Source organism: Trichosporon asahii (assembly GCF_000293215.1).
Source record: "Trichosporon asahii var. asahii CBS 2479 unplaced genomic scaffold scaffold00010, whole genome shotgun sequence".
NCBI lineage: Eukaryota > Fungi > Basidiomycota > Tremellomycetes > Trichosporonales > Trichosporonaceae > Trichosporon > Trichosporon asahii.
Window position 1 is genome coordinate 69,775 of NW_014040914.1, and position 14,308 is coordinate 84,082.

Consider the following 14,308-nt stretch of genomic DNA (forward strand, 5'->3'; position numbering starts at 1 on the left):
GGTGTTGTTTTCTACAGTGCCACATCTAGCACGGCCTTCACTTGCGTGGAGCTAATCGCCTCAAGTGACGTGCGTCCGTGTCACAACGTCCAAGCGACTCCGGTTACTTGCTCTAGCCCTTCCGTCCCACTTCTCCGTGCTAAGAACGTCTGAGCTCTACCGAGCTCAAATTTCCACTGACGTATCTCCGCCTATCAGGCAGATGAAAACGCATGGATGGGTGCCTTGCACTTGTGACAGGTTGTGCATGCAGTCCATCGTACTGAGAACATGCCACCAGCACCCGGGCGGCGAAATGTACCTCCGCTGACAATATTGTCACACCTTCACATATGAGCAGGGTGCGATTATCGGTGGAGGCACAGTCTACTTCCACACTCCCCATACTCTACCGACATCATTATAGTGCAAGAGAGGTAACAGAGCATTGGTCGCCTGGCCAAGGGCATATGAGTGCGAAGGAGACGTAGGAGGAGTCAGTGCCGAAAGATTCCGCAGTTCTCCGATCTCAGCAACGCTGGGCATTTCGGCGACCTTCTGTGCCTCGCTCTCAGCCTGCATGCACATCATTTAGCCGATACTCACATGTAGACATTGTTCGAAGTCTGTCTCCTTCCAGAGACTCCATCTCGCGATTCAGACAGCGAGCAGCCTACCACTAGCTCGCCTCAGCGCCACTCGACCAGATTTGCCACGTGGTTGAAATGACTCGGACTCACATTCGAAAGTCGGTCTGTTCGGAAGTGCCCGACCACGACGGTCAACCTCTACGTCTGCCATTACGATCACATCTCTCCACATCGACCGTCAAGATGGTTCGACAGGGCGATAAGAACACCCCAAGCCAGTCTGGTCACACGACCCCGGCGCACGCGAGTGCCAGCCGCCCGGCGACCCGTCCGAGCTCGCCGGCGGGGGACCGCAAGGTCCAACCGCTGACCATTGTCATCAAGCTCGGTGAGTCTGCTCACACGACCGCCGAATGCAAGTGTCGACCGCGTTCATGAGCATAGACTGGCATGGCGGAACACTAGCTGACTTCAGGAACGTCCTCCATTGTTGCGGCCAAGTTCCCATACCCGCCGAGACTTCAGCTTCTGTCCTCGATTGTGGAGACCGTGGTGGGCCTGCGCGCGCTGGGACACAAAGTAGTCCTTGTCTCGTCTGGAGCCATTGGAGTTGGATTACGACACATGGGGCTGAGGGATCGCGGCAAGCAGCTGAGCCGGAAGCAGGCTCTGGCAGCCATCGGACAAGGTCGTCTGATCGCTCTGTGGGACAACCTGTTCGCCCAGCTGGACCAGCCCATCGCTCAGATTCTGTTGACCCGTGCAGACATCAGTGACGTGCGTTACAAACTATTCCGTTTCAGGGCAATGGCTGACCTTGCAGCGCACGCGCTACCTGAACGCGCAGAACACGATGAAGGAGCTCATCACCATGGGCGTTGTCCCGATTGTGAACGAGAACGACACTGTGTCTGTCTCAGTGCGTACTGGGTTCCGCACGCACACTGACGCACCCAGGAAATCAAATTCGGAGACAATGACTCTTTATCCGCCATCACCTCCAACATTGTTCACGCCGACTACCTGTTCCTTCTGACCGATGTGGACTGCATGTACACTGACAACCCGCGAGTCAACCCCGAAGCCAAGGCCGTCAAGGTCGTCCGCAACATCAGCGAGATCCGCAAGGAAGTTTCAACCTCGACGCTGGGAACTTCGCTCGGAACAGGAGGCATGTCGACGAAAATTATCGCTGCGGAGCTGGCCACGGCCGCGGGTGTCACGACCGTGATCATGAACGCTGTGAACGTCAAGGACATTTACGAGGTTGTGCGCGATGGCCCAGGTCCGTCACAGATGCACGAGGACACGACAGACCTGGAGAGCGGACCTCTGTGCACTCGGTTCCTGAGGTACCAGCGCGCTTTGAACGAGTGAGTTGTCCATTTGATTCAGAAACGCTGACAGTCAGCCGCAAGTGGTGGATCACCCATGGCCTGCACGTTGCCGGAACGGTTGTCATCGACGAAGGCGCCTACCGCGCCGTCGGCAAGCGCGAATCCGGTGGACGCCTGCTCCCCGCCGGAGTCGTTCGCGTGGAGGGCCCCTTCGCTTCGCACCAGGGAGTGCGCATCGTCGTTCGTAGGAGGAAGCGCTTCCCTCCGGCCAATCTCCTTCCGACTCCCATCTCCGAGGCCGTCACTCCGGCGCGGATGTCCCCGGAACACGGCCACGACCCGGAATACTTGGCCACGCTGTCGCCGGTTACTCGCGCTCGCGTCCTTGCCAACGTTCACTCCACCACTAGCTCCCCTGACACCAACCCCCTCCCCGGCACTCCCCAGATCCAGCCCACCCTTTCACTGTCATCGTCTGTCGTCTCCCTCGACCCGCTATCAAGGACAGGCCCCTCGTCTCCGGCGATGCGGGCTGTCGCTGATCGTCTCGTGACGACCACGATCAGCGCCAGCTTGTCTGACGGAGAGGGTACGTTCTCGGCGCCCGCTGGTGGCCAGTCTGAGGAATGGGAGGAGATCGAGGTCGGTAAGGGTCTCACCCAGTACAACTCCGTGGAAATGAACCGCATCAAGGGAATGAAGAGGTAAGTTGAGCATCGCCACGGGTCTAGCTAACGCGCAGCTCTCATATCGAGCAGGTCCTCGGCTACAGCGAGTCGGACCATGTTGTGGAGTCCATTGTCCTTCTGTGATCTGGGTAATGGAACTTGAAAAGCAGCCTCTGCCTGTACGCACCGGAATGTAATTTGTGCATAGCTTTTACGTTACTGCTTCTTGGCAAGTTCTCATCTTTGCACCATGCAGCGTGAATGTAGCGAAGCCACACTAGCGATGCTGACCCGTATGCTTGCACTCCATTCGATGGCGGCCGGACGCGTCGAAATGGTAGGGTCAGGGTGATGTGCGGGAGAAAATGCAAAATAAGGCGCGGTTTTATTCCAGCCACCCATATAACTATCATGTCAACAACCAGAGATCAGCGTGCCTGCTGCTGAGACCTCCCTGTCTTCCCTGTTTATTGGTTCGGTCCCTTCGTTATTATCTCTTTACTTCTCCAGCCTCTGCTCGGCGCGGCGGCATCGACTCGTACGTCGCCCTTCAACGACCTCCCTCGCGTGAACGGCGTGCGACCATCGTGCTCGGCAGCGACTCACCCGCGATCGACTGCATCACGCCACTACCATGCCACCCGTGACGCCTAGCAGTCATGCTCGGCGGACGCCGGGGCGCACTCCCGGACGGCGACAGCACAAGGATGACTACCTCAAGTTCAACGCGCGTCCGAAGGAGGTTGGATCGTGAGTCAAGCCCATGGATACTAAGAGCTAACGCCGCAGCCGTACAGGACGTGCTATGCCAACGAATGTCCCGCTTAACGAGGAGGGATTCGAAGACGCAGATGAGTTCTTCCGCTCGTCACCGCAGTCAGGTCCCTCGAGCTCCCGTCACCAGACTCCAGCGGCTAGGCGAAGTGATGGGTCGTCGCCCAGCACCGTCCGAACGAATCGATCACGCCGGTCGCGCATCAGTGACATGGTGGCGGACGAGGATGATGAGGCGTTCGCGGAGAATCTCCTCGCGGACGACGACGACGATGACTTGGGTGGAACGCCGCGGTTACACTTCCCAAGCTCCCCTAGTAGGTGAATCTATGTGACACATCTGACATTCAGATCCTCCGCCGTCCGTGTCTGTCCCCAGAATGCACAGATTACCACCGAAGTCCCCAAGTGTTGGCTTCGATGCGATCCCTTCCCCTTCTATGTCCTTCACGGCTCGGCGCTCCACGATCGGTGTTAACTATCGACCTCTCGAGCCGCGACTGTCACCAACCACGCCTTTACGAAACGAAGTCTCTGGTCTGCATTCACCGCCAGCGTTAGAGGCGGACGAAGACGACATGGGACAGGGCATGGAAGTCGACATCAGTGCTGAGTTCGAGGAGGATGTCGTGGAGGAAGTCTCGTTCGAGCGTCGGACCATCGAGGATGATGGTCCAGGAGAAGCAGAAGAGGAGGAGGAGGAGGAGGAGGAGGAGCAGATCAACGAGCCGAAAACGCCGCAGGCCACCAACTTTGGCAAGGTTCGAGATCCCGGGCTCCGCACGTCTGTCCATGGCAAGTCCAAGGGTCCCATACCTGACGAGGAAGACGACGAGGACGAGGACGTCAACAACAGGAGTTTTCAGGAACCTCTGGACGACGTTGGTGGTGATGGTAGCGGCGTGGCAGACACGTACGACGACTACAGCGACGCTGGCGGCCCCGAAGGAGGCTTCGAGGTCAACGACCAAGACGACTTGCCTGCTGAGGACGACTCGAACTATGACATAGATAACACTGTGAACATCGACAACACCGCTGACGACATTGACCACACCATGGACGACATTGACAATACTGTGGACAACACTGTGGACACTGTTGACTCCGCGGACATCACTGCGGACGTTACGGGCTTCATGGACGACGGCGGCGACGAAGAGGGTGATGTTTCGCTGGAGCGTCAAGCCATTGAGGAAGAGGACATGGACGAGGAGGATGAGGGCGATGTCACGGCTATCAGCCAAGAGCGGACCCCCAGGCCAAAGAGCCGCCCAAAGAAAAAGAAAGACGCTTCCACGCCACGATCCCCGGCTGATCTACCCAAACCGAAGCGATCCCGCATCTCCCAGCTTCCAGACAGTGAGTTCATCGAGGCTGCTTAACTAACATCCAGAAACGGAAAACAACTACACGGGCGACTTCAAGACACGACGTTCCGGCCGTCAGCACATGCGGCCACTGGAATGGTGGCGTGGGGAGCGTGTGGAGTACGCGCGCGGCGAGTACCAGGCCGTCATCAAGTCCGTTGTGCACATTCCTCCGGAGCCCGCCAAACCACCTCGCGCCAAGCCCCGCGGCGGAGCTCGAGCCCGTACTGGTCGCAGTGCTACTCGGTCTGTTCGTGCTCGATCTGAATCGGTACCTGTGGAGGAGGGCTGGGACGACAGCACGAAGGAGAACGCGCTGGTCTGCGAATACCCCTCGGGGCGCGAGGTGTCACGCCGTGTCGCGCTGCCACGCAGTCGAGTCAATCCCAAGACCGTCGTCGGTCCGGACTTTGAGTTCCAGTACGAGAAGATCTTCGGCGAAGAGAAGTTCATTGCCTCGGGCATCGTCGAGATCCCGGTTGGTGGCAGCAAGCCCGCGAAGCCTTCTCGTGACAACGCATATGTGAGTTTGGCGAGGGTCTGCGATGACTGACATGCAGGTTTTCTACGTTATTGCTGGAGCAGTGCGAGTCGAGCTTCACCGTACCAGCTTCGTGATGGCTGTCGGCGGTCAATTCCTCATCCCTCGTGGCAATGCCTACGCGATCGAAAATGTCTCCCCGACGACCAAGGCCAAGCTATTCTTCGCCCAGGCACGCAAGATCACCGCAAGCGAAGCCGAAGAGGCTGAAGTTCAAGAACGCGCTGCCCAGCATATGCTGTCTCAGAGCCAGAGGAGCCTGGGCGCAGTCGAGGAGGAAGACTCAGAGGAGGAGCAGGCGAGTCAGGAGGCGAGCAGCGACGATGACGATCGGGTTTTGCGACTGCCGAAGCGACGCCCTGTCGCTGCATAAGGAGGTCATGCCTTTTCATTTCTCATTCATTGTGTTTCCAAATCGAGAACGAGTGTGTGTGTGTTTGGGTCTCGAGAGCCTTGTATATAGATTAGGATTTTTTATCAATGTTGCATGTCATCACCAGGGATCGACCGACGTCATTATGTGGCTGTTTTCGTCAGTTGTCAGCTTCGGCTGAGGCGAGGCGGTGTCAGAAGGATCGGCGAGGCTCGCAGAGTCGCGTGCTGAACACACCTCGACTAGGAGCTCTGAGATGAGCGCGGTGTGAGCTTAGCTGAAGCAGACAGCCTGCATAGCCAGCAAATTCGACGAGTTGCGGCAACGCGTTGCATGCAAGACGGTCACCCTGAAGGAGAGGAATCCGGGGTGTGTGGTTAAACGACATGCGGTAGGCATGCGTCGTCATGGGCAGCAGGCGGGCGGGCCGTGACGTCGATCATCCTTTGGCTGGGTGGGGGCCAACTGCGCTGGTCCAGCCGTGCCAGCCAGGGGACTGTGGAGGTGGGCCGGGACTAAATTTGGCACGGCGGGCGGGCGGCTGGATCTGATCGCTGACCCGCAGCCCCCGGTGGGCCCGCTGGCCGCTGACCTGACGATCTGACGAGTAGTGATTACAAGTCGATTAGGACATTCCGCAGCGGTGAATTATGGACAATTAGAAAATCTGCTCTCTCTCCTAGGCGGCAGGACCTGAAACTCGCCTGGCAGACAAGGCGATTTGAGCCGGCCGCTCTTCTCCCGTCCTGGCTCGACGGACCGCTCACTGCGCACCTGCACCCGCCTGCACACTGGGCTAGCCCTCCCCTCTCACTCTTCAGCTCTCCCTGACTCATCATCTCTCCACTCGTCCTTGTCATCCTCTCGTCTACCCTCCATCCTCGACATCCCGACACCACCCCTCCCTCCGACCCGACCAAGACACCTCTACATCGACACCTCATCGTACCCACCCATCGCTGACTTCCCGCCGCAAAGGCTCCGTGCACCATGTCGACGGCAGCACTCCAAAACCGCGCGCACCAGTGAGTCGAGACCCTCCGTATACCCTGCCCGCGTCACTGCTGACACGCCGCCCCACCTCGTCTTGCCGACCGTCCTCTACGCTACCGTCCTTGTGCTCGCTGCCCCCCCATGACCCGCTCTCCCCCGAAAAAATGCATGAACTTCGATTAGGTCGCGCAAAATCCGCATTACTAGTACGTTCAAGGGGTTCCTTGTTTCGTGAACTGTCGCTGACATGTGCCTTTCGTTCAACTTCTATTCGTCCGACGTTCCACTCGCTCGTGCCGCTTCCCTCCTCTCACGCAACCCCTCTGCACTCCTTTCCGACGTCTCGCTCGTACCGCGCCCCATTCGTGATCACCGCGCCCGATCGTCGATGAACTTGCGCTCCTCGGAATCCTGTGCTGCCCTTCGATCGTGATCTGTGCTGTTTCACCGCTCCGAATCCATTCTCGGACCGTCTTCGCGCGCACCGACATGGCCTGGGCTCCCGCCGCTAACAGTTGTCGCTGCGGACTCGCTCATCAAGCGGGACATTCTCCGTCTGCCGGACCCGTTCGCCATTGTCTCGGTTGACGGCGAGCAGATTCACACCACCTCGGTGATGAAGCGCACGCTGAACCCTTACTGGAATGAGAACTTTGACATGTGCGTTGAAGAGCGGCGCCCGAGACTGACCGCACAGCACCGTGAAGGACTCGAGTGTCGTTGTTGTGCAGATCTTTGATCAGCGCAAGTTCAAGAGAAGGGTGAGTGGCGAAGCTGTTGCGGCTAGTGTCGCGCGAGTATGTGCTGACATTTGTGCAGGACCAGGGCTTCCTTGGCGTCATCAACATCAAGGTGTCGGACGTCCTCGACCTGGAGCTCGGTGGACAAGGTGAGTGCTTGTGCGGTTTCGAGTCACGGCGTGCGGTCGGGTGACGGCGGGCACCATTGCGGCGACCGCTTCGAAACTAGCTTTGCTTCTGGCTCGCCGCCGGACCTGAATAACGGTTTCGCCCCCGCCTCCCCGCCGGACCCGGAACCAAGTCCAACATGTGTCATCCGTGTGCCAGTGTCTGACTAGTGTACAGAAATGCTCACCAAGGATCTCAAGAAGGGATCTGACAATACTCCTGTCAACGGCAAACTCATCGTTTACCTTTCCACCCAGACTTCCACCCCCATCACCAACCCTGGCCCCACCCCCAGCGCTCGCCCGGCCGCCATCAACACTGGCGGCGAGTCTTCCACCAACTCTCTCAACGCCAACAACACCTCCACGCCCGAGCCCGACAGCCCGGCCACTCACAACCCCCGTGACTCCTTTGCCACTGGTGGATCCACGACTTCCAACCCCACTACGGCCACCACGACGACTCCGTCTACGACTGCCATCAACACGAACAGCACTGCTACGATGAACTCGCAGCAGCCGTCACAGACGAGCCCCGTTGCGCCGTCGCAGAACCACCAGCAGTCTGCGATCAGTGCGGTCGCAGGCGGTGCAGGATCAGCGGGCAACACCCAGTTTGACTCGCACTCGGACCAGCTCGGGCCTTTGCCTCATGGATGGGAGCGTCGCATTGATCACCTTGGCCGTCAGTACTACGTCGACCACAATACACGCACGACCACGTGGAGCCGCCCCAGCAGCGACCAGCAGTCCAACACGAACAATGCCGCCAACTCGACCGGTGTCGCCCGTGCTCACCACAACACGCGTCTCACGGCCGAGGACATGCTTGGCGCGAACACCACTGGCGGTTCGCAGACCCCCAACCAGGGCCAGCCGACTACCATTGGCTCCACGAACCAGGCGACTACTGTCGGATCTGGACCTCTTCCCGCCGGCTGGGAGCAGCGCTTCACCCCCGAGGGCCGCCCGTACTTCGTCGACCACAACACGCGTACCACGACATGGGTTGACCCCCGTCGCCAGCAGCTGCTGCGCGTCATGGCGCCGAACCAGCCGGGTGTCACGGTCCAGCAGCAGTCGGTCACGACTCTCGGCCCGCTTCCGTCCGGATGGGAGATGCGTCTCACTTCCACTGCCCGTGTCTACTTTGTGGACCACAACACGAAGACGACGACCTGGGACGACCCGCGTCTGCCGTCGTCGCTCGACCAGAACGTGCCGCAGTACAAGCGCGACTTCCGTCGCAAGCTCATCTACTTCCGTTCGCAGCCTGCGCTCCGTTCCAACACTGGCCAGTGTCACGTCAAGGTGTCGCGTAACAACATCTTCGAGGGCTCGTACACGGAGATCATGCGCCAGACGCCGAACGACCTCAAGAAGCGTCTCATGATCAAGTTCGAGGGTGAGGATGGTCTCGACTACGGAGGTCTGTCGCGTGAATTCTTCTTCCTGCTGTCGCACGAGATGTTCAACCCGTTCTACTGTCTGTTCGAGTACTCTGCGCACGACAACTACACGCTCCAGATCAACCCCAACTCGGGCGTGAACCCCGAGCACCTGAACTACTTCAAGTTCATTGGCCGTGTCGTCGGTCTCGGTATCTTCCACCGCCGTTTCCTCGACGCCTACTTCATTGTCGCTTTCTACAAGATGATTCTGAAGAAGCGCATCTCGCTCGCCGACCTTGAGTCTGTCGACGCTTCGCTCCACCGCTCGCTTACCTGGATGCTCGAGAACGACATCACCGATATCATCGAGGAGACGTTCTCGATCACGGAGGAGCACTTCGGCGAGATGGTTACTGTCGACCTGAAGGAGAACGGACAGAACATTGAGGTCAATGAGGACAACAAGAAGGAGTACGTCGACCTGGTGACCGAGTACCGTATCTCGCGCCGTGTGTCGCAGCAGTTTGAGAGCTTCATGAGCGGCTTCAACGAGATCATCCCGCAGGAGCTGATCAACGTGTTCGACGAGCGCGAGCTCGAGCTTCTCATCGGTGGTATGTCCGAGATTGACGTCGACGACTGGCAGAAGCACACCGACTACCGCGGCTACAACCCGAGCGACGAGGTCATCGAGTGGTTCTGGAAGATTGTGCGCTCGTGGCCCGCGGAGCGCAAGTCGCGCCTGCTCCAGTTCACGACGGGCACGTCGCGTATCCCTGTCAACGGATTCAAGGACCTGCAGGGCTCGGATGGCCCGCGCCGCTTCACAATCGAGAAGGCCGGCGAGATCACCCAGCTGCCCAAGTCGCACACGTGCTTCAACCGCATCGATCTCCCGGCATACAAGACGTACGAGAGCCTCGAGCAGAAGCTCACCATTGCCGTCGACGAGACCGAGGGCTTCGGCCAGGAGTAAAACAGCACCCAAAAGGAATACAGCTCAGCAGGCGCCAACAATCAATCAAACCAGCATAATTTACTCCTCGCATATTTCTATCGCCCCCCTGATCTCATCGACACACACCCATGACTACCACGTCCATAGAACTTTGTACTCTTTCCCTCTTCAACAGCGACCCTCTTTAGTCCAGCTCTCTTAATTCCCCTTTTTGATCCGTGTATCCCGAAAAATTGTCAGTAGAGAAACAGTTCAATGCAAATGATGACTAGAAAGTGGATTGGAGCAGGCAAGATGAGTGAGGGGCGACCATGAGCTCAACAACAGATGTCTGCTCAAGCCACAATGTTCAGTAGGAGCGTCCAGAGATACGCGTCCACACAGGCTATAAGTACAAAAGATACATCATGGTACAAGTTCTAAGGTCATCTACTTCTTACTGCTCCCAAACCCGCCAAAGCCCATCATGGCCTCCATACTCATCTGCTCCTCCTCCATGACGACATCTCCATCCTTGACAGCCTTGGGGTCAATCCCGCGCTGTTCGAGCTCCCATTCCCGCTTCCTCTGCTCCTTCTTCCTCTTCCTCTCCTCTCTCCTCTTCCTCCTCTTTTCCTCTTCTTGTCCTCTAACCTCGGCAATACGTTTCTCGAAATCGTAATTCTTCGCATCGACCTTGGCCTGGGATTGCTCTCTCAGCAATCTGATCTTCTCGCGGACTTGCGCAAGAGTGCTGCGGGCGACGTGCGTCGACTGACCCAGTTTCGACAGGTGGAAGCGCGAGTTCAGGTGGTCCACGTACGAGAGCGAGTCCTTGAAGGTCCGGTTACACAGTTCGCAGTAGAACCCCGGTCCGCGCTGAGAGGAGACTTGCGAGAGCACCGTCTTGTTCAGGTTCTTGGAGAGGTTGAGTGCGCCGTGTGCCTGGGCGGTCGCTGTGGGCGCGGGCAGGTCGTCGCGCGGGACGTACTTCTTGCCTTGTTGTTAGCTATAACAACTGGGCTATGCAGCGTGAGGATAGGGAGTGTGGGATGTGAGGGGACAACTTACCCTCCTTCATGGCCTGGTCGCGCGCCTTGGCGTGCTTTGCTGCCTCGGCGTCGCGCTGACGCGCCTTGTCCGCCCACTCGCCCTTGTCCCAGTTCTTGCGCTCGGCGGACATGGCGTCGAAAGTTGTTTTGGAGGTTGGTCGAGTGTGCTAGTGTGCTCAGCTGTGGAGGTCAAGTCGGAAGTGAGGAAGGGAGGTTGCCCACGGTGGATCGGTGGCGACGGGAGCAAATCGGTCACCACCCATCACCACCCGTCGTGAGGCGTGAGGCAGCTAGGCAGAGAGGTAGAGAGAACCACATCGACATGCTCTGTGTATTGCGTCTTTGCTTATCTGAGAGGTAGCCGCCGGCGAGATCTTGACTCTTCTGAACGAACGTGCCGACTCGGCTTCAGCGCATGCAAAAGTCCAGAACGTGTATCAGCCGGTCTGTCTATAAGTCGCCGGTTTCGAGCCCGCCCCAACTTGCCCACCGGAGCCAACTTGACCAGCTTGCGCGTTCGCAAGGGTGACGAAACGGTCGTCAGACGGCGACCCATTGTCTAATGCGCATACTGCTCCTCAGCTTGACCGCCGGCCATTGAGTAGTTCGAGCGATGGAGAGACCGTGTGCCGGCAAACATCACCGGCATGCTGAACTCCAGCCGGCACGGACGCGAGCAGCTGACAGCCAGGGTGGCATACCAGGGTGGCGCCTGATTTTCGCATTTCCGAAGCCCTCGCTGTCCGCATTCATTCTCATTCCCATGTCCATGGTCCATCGTGCCGCGCATGCCGCAACATGCTTGGCAAGCCTCCTCGCGTCGGCGAAACGGTGCTGCGCTGATGTCCGCTGCATTCCACAGAGATAGGGAGTGAGAAGACTGTTGGGTCGCTGGGTCAGTCAAGAGAGAAGGGACGACGGAGAAGTGGGTCACTGGATCCCCCTTCCCTCTCTTCGGGCTAGCGCTGGCCCGCAACAACACCGAGGCACTACGGGTACGCTAGTTTGCTCTCGCAGCTCTCTCTGGCGGTGACTCTGCCGCCTCCCTCGCTTTCGCACTACAGCTCCAGCTCCAATCGCAGTGACTCTCATATCTCTCATGCATGTGCATGCATGCCTGGACCTCGGATCTGGCTCGGCTTCTGGTCGAAATAGAGCGGCCAGAATCCCTCAGAGCCGACTTGACAGATCGGAGCCACAGGGTCCAGTCGCCGACACTAACATTGCACTAGCACTATTCTGTCCCAAGCTCCATTCCCCCCGGTCTGTTCGGCCTTCACGGGTGACTGGGAGATCTGCTCCGAAAGCCCTAGGACCCATGGCCCCGCGCACATTGAGCGCGCTCAACGACCCTGTGAGTGCAAGTTGCCCCGCGCTGGTGAATCGCCAGCACAGCTTTTGTTTTCGTTCTTGCATCCTGATCTCACCTCATCCAACAGCAGGCCTGCATCGATATCTTGCTCGCCTGATTGCCTTGCTTACACTCTGAACATCTCTGGCTGACAACTACCTCGACCACATTCGCTCTTATACACTCGTTCAACATCCAGTTCTTCCTACCGCTCCTCGCTTTGTCTAATCTGGTCATCTCCGGCTGCGCAGACGCGCTTCGCAGTTACTGCTCACGATGCTGGGACTCGCTCGCGGCTTAACGGTCGTCCTTGCTACCACCGTGCTCAGCACTAAAGCCCTAGCCCAGCAGGAGAGGATCGCCCCGCTCGGCTTCGAGGTCTCGACCAAGGACCTGACGCAGTGCGGAAACGTCGTTATCCAGTGGCAGAATGGCAACCCACCGCTGTACCTGACTGTTATCGTGAGTGTCCTTACTTTGCTCCGCTCACACCAGCCCGCATACCATGTCGCAACCAACATCTCCATCCCCGAGACGACGCAGAACTCGACAGGTGGCAAGTTCTCCTTCGCCTTGCCCTACCCCGAAAGCACCAATCTCACCTTCATCCTGTCAGACCAGGACGGCTTTGCGGTGAGTGCTGTGAAGAGGCTGACAGCTGACGTCAGACTGGCGGTGTGTCAAAGATATATCAAGTCGGAGAGCAGAAGCACGGCGACGTCTGCGACATGGTCAGCACCTGGTCCCCCTTCCAGTTCGACATGACGCCGTCAACGACGATCGCGTATGAGTGCGAGAACATCAACTTCATCTGGGACCAGAGCTTGGTTCACGACGGTATCTTCGTCACGGGCGTGATTCCGAACGGAGAGGTCATCCAGTGGTACACCGAGTCGGGCAAGTCACGGACAGGGTGGACCGTCAACATGCGCGCGGGGACGCAGGTTATCTGGGCGATGTGGGACGGAGCAGGCAATCAGGGCGGTACCAGTGACGTGTTCACGATCGGTGATGGCAGCGACGAGTGTCTGAGCTTGCCATACAGCTCGACGCCGGTATGGGCCCCGACGCCAGTTGGCTCACGACCGACAGATACGGCTTCGCATCGCGGAGGAGTCGTTACCGTCACCGCCATCAACTCACGGCCAAAGAACGCGGCAGACTTGTCCGGCGGTGCAATTGCGGGCATCGTCGTCGCCGTCGTCGTAGTCGTACTCATCATCCAGGCCATTCTCGTCTGGTTCTGCTGTCGGCGGCAACTGTCAACCTACCTCGAGAACCGGAGACAGCAGCGCGAGCGCCGGCTCAATCCCGAAGTCGACCTATTCGAGGCTAACGGCACGGGCATGTCGAGTCTCGGCCGACACACCCGCAACCAAGGGTCTGGTGGCTCGAACCCGTTCGACGACCAGGCCGCGACTGTCTCGCCCTTTGTCGGAGGTTCCGAGTGTCCCAGTCCCATCAGCCCGGTGGGCACCAACACCAACAGCCAAAGCCAGAGCCAGAGCCAGAGCCAGAGCCAGAGCCAGACCCACCTCAGCCCCATCAGTCCAGCCAATCCGACGTACCAGTCCTACTTCCTCACATCGGCGGGCTCGAGTTCATCCGTCGCTGAGGAGTCGGAGCGCTCCATCATGGCATCGGCCGGAGGAGAGTCGACGCGCGCACCGTCAAAAGCGCAAATGTCCACTACAAACCCGGACGATGGCATGCTGTCGCCCCTGTATGCCGACCTGCCGCCACCGTCGGCGCCGAGAGGAGGGTTCCGACGACACCAGGATGCTGGGCGTGTCCGAGTTGAGCCCGAGGTTGAGGACCTGCCACCAAACTACGACCCTGAGTGGGAGAGGGAACGTTCATGAGTATCCTACTCTCCCGCAGCGCATACACAACCGTCTTCTCCATCCTTACCTCTCTGTCATTAGAACGTTGACACGATGAATCCACACTGTAGCATTATCCGAACTTATGGTGCCGTTAGAGTGACGCCATGTCTGGCCAAGGCGCTTCTTCCACCTTGTGGGGAAGGTACGTGCGCTAGAGGG

The 14,308-nt window shown here is 58.5% G+C and overlaps 6 protein-coding genes across 6 annotated transcripts; 5 read left to right on the plus strand and 1 right to left on the minus strand.

The window, feature by feature from the left end:
- Window positions 1–704: 704 nt before the first annotated feature.
- On the plus strand, window positions 705–2,718 carry A1Q1_07489 (glutamate 5-kinase; the record flags this gene model as incomplete). The annotated part of the gene is made up of 7 exons (XM_014327018.1): window positions 705–957; window positions 1,045–1,346; window positions 1,393–1,488; window positions 1,527–1,854; window positions 1,929–1,942; window positions 1,988–2,610; window positions 2,649–2,718. 7 exons carry the CDS (start codon window positions 705–707, stop codon window positions 2,716–2,718), a joined length of 1,686 nt encoding a protein of 561 aa, XP_014182493.1.
- Window positions 2,719–3,233: 515 nt separating this feature from the next.
- A1Q1_07490 (uncharacterized protein) lies at window positions 3,234–4,733 on the plus strand (the record flags this gene model as incomplete). The annotated part of the gene is made up of 3 exons (XM_014327019.1): window positions 3,234–3,324; window positions 3,372–3,669; window positions 3,737–4,733. The coding sequence occupies 3 exons, from the start codon at window positions 3,234–3,236 to the stop codon at window positions 4,731–4,733; spliced, it is 1,386 nt and encodes a 461-aa protein (XP_014182494.1).
- A 67-nt stretch (window positions 4,734–4,800) lies between these two features.
- On the plus strand, window positions 4,801–5,632 carry A1Q1_07491 (centromeric DNA binding protein; the record flags this gene model as incomplete). The annotated part of the gene is made up of 2 exons (XM_014327020.1): window positions 4,801–5,196; window positions 5,279–5,632. The coding sequence occupies 2 exons, from the start codon at window positions 4,801–4,803 to the stop codon at window positions 5,630–5,632; spliced, it is 750 nt and encodes a 249-aa protein (XP_014182495.1).
- Window positions 5,633–7,241: 1,609 nt separating this feature from the next.
- A1Q1_07492 (ubiquitin-protein ligase) lies at window positions 7,242–9,899 on the plus strand (the record flags this gene model as incomplete). The annotated part of the gene is made up of 4 exons (XM_014327021.1): window positions 7,242–7,285; window positions 7,323–7,386; window positions 7,445–7,514; window positions 7,711–9,899. The coding sequence occupies 4 exons, from the start codon at window positions 7,242–7,244 to the stop codon at window positions 9,897–9,899; spliced, it is 2,367 nt and encodes a 788-aa protein (XP_014182496.1).
- Window positions 9,900–10,310: 411 nt separating this feature from the next.
- Window positions 10,311–11,043, minus strand: A1Q1_07493 (uncharacterized protein; the record flags this gene model as incomplete). The annotated part of the gene is made up of 3 exons (XM_014327022.1): window positions 10,311–10,614; window positions 10,684–10,858; window positions 10,932–11,043. The coding sequence occupies 3 exons, from the start codon at window positions 11,041–11,043 to the stop codon at window positions 10,311–10,313; spliced, it is 591 nt and encodes a 196-aa protein (XP_014182497.1).
- A 1,496-nt stretch (window positions 11,044–12,539) lies between these two features.
- A1Q1_07494 (uncharacterized protein) lies at window positions 12,540–14,125 on the plus strand (the record flags this gene model as incomplete). The annotated part of the gene is made up of 2 exons (XM_014327023.1): window positions 12,540–12,896; window positions 12,950–14,125. 2 exons carry the CDS (start codon window positions 12,540–12,542, stop codon window positions 14,123–14,125), a joined length of 1,533 nt encoding a protein of 510 aa, XP_014182498.1.
- Window positions 14,126–14,308: the final 183 nt, after the last annotated feature.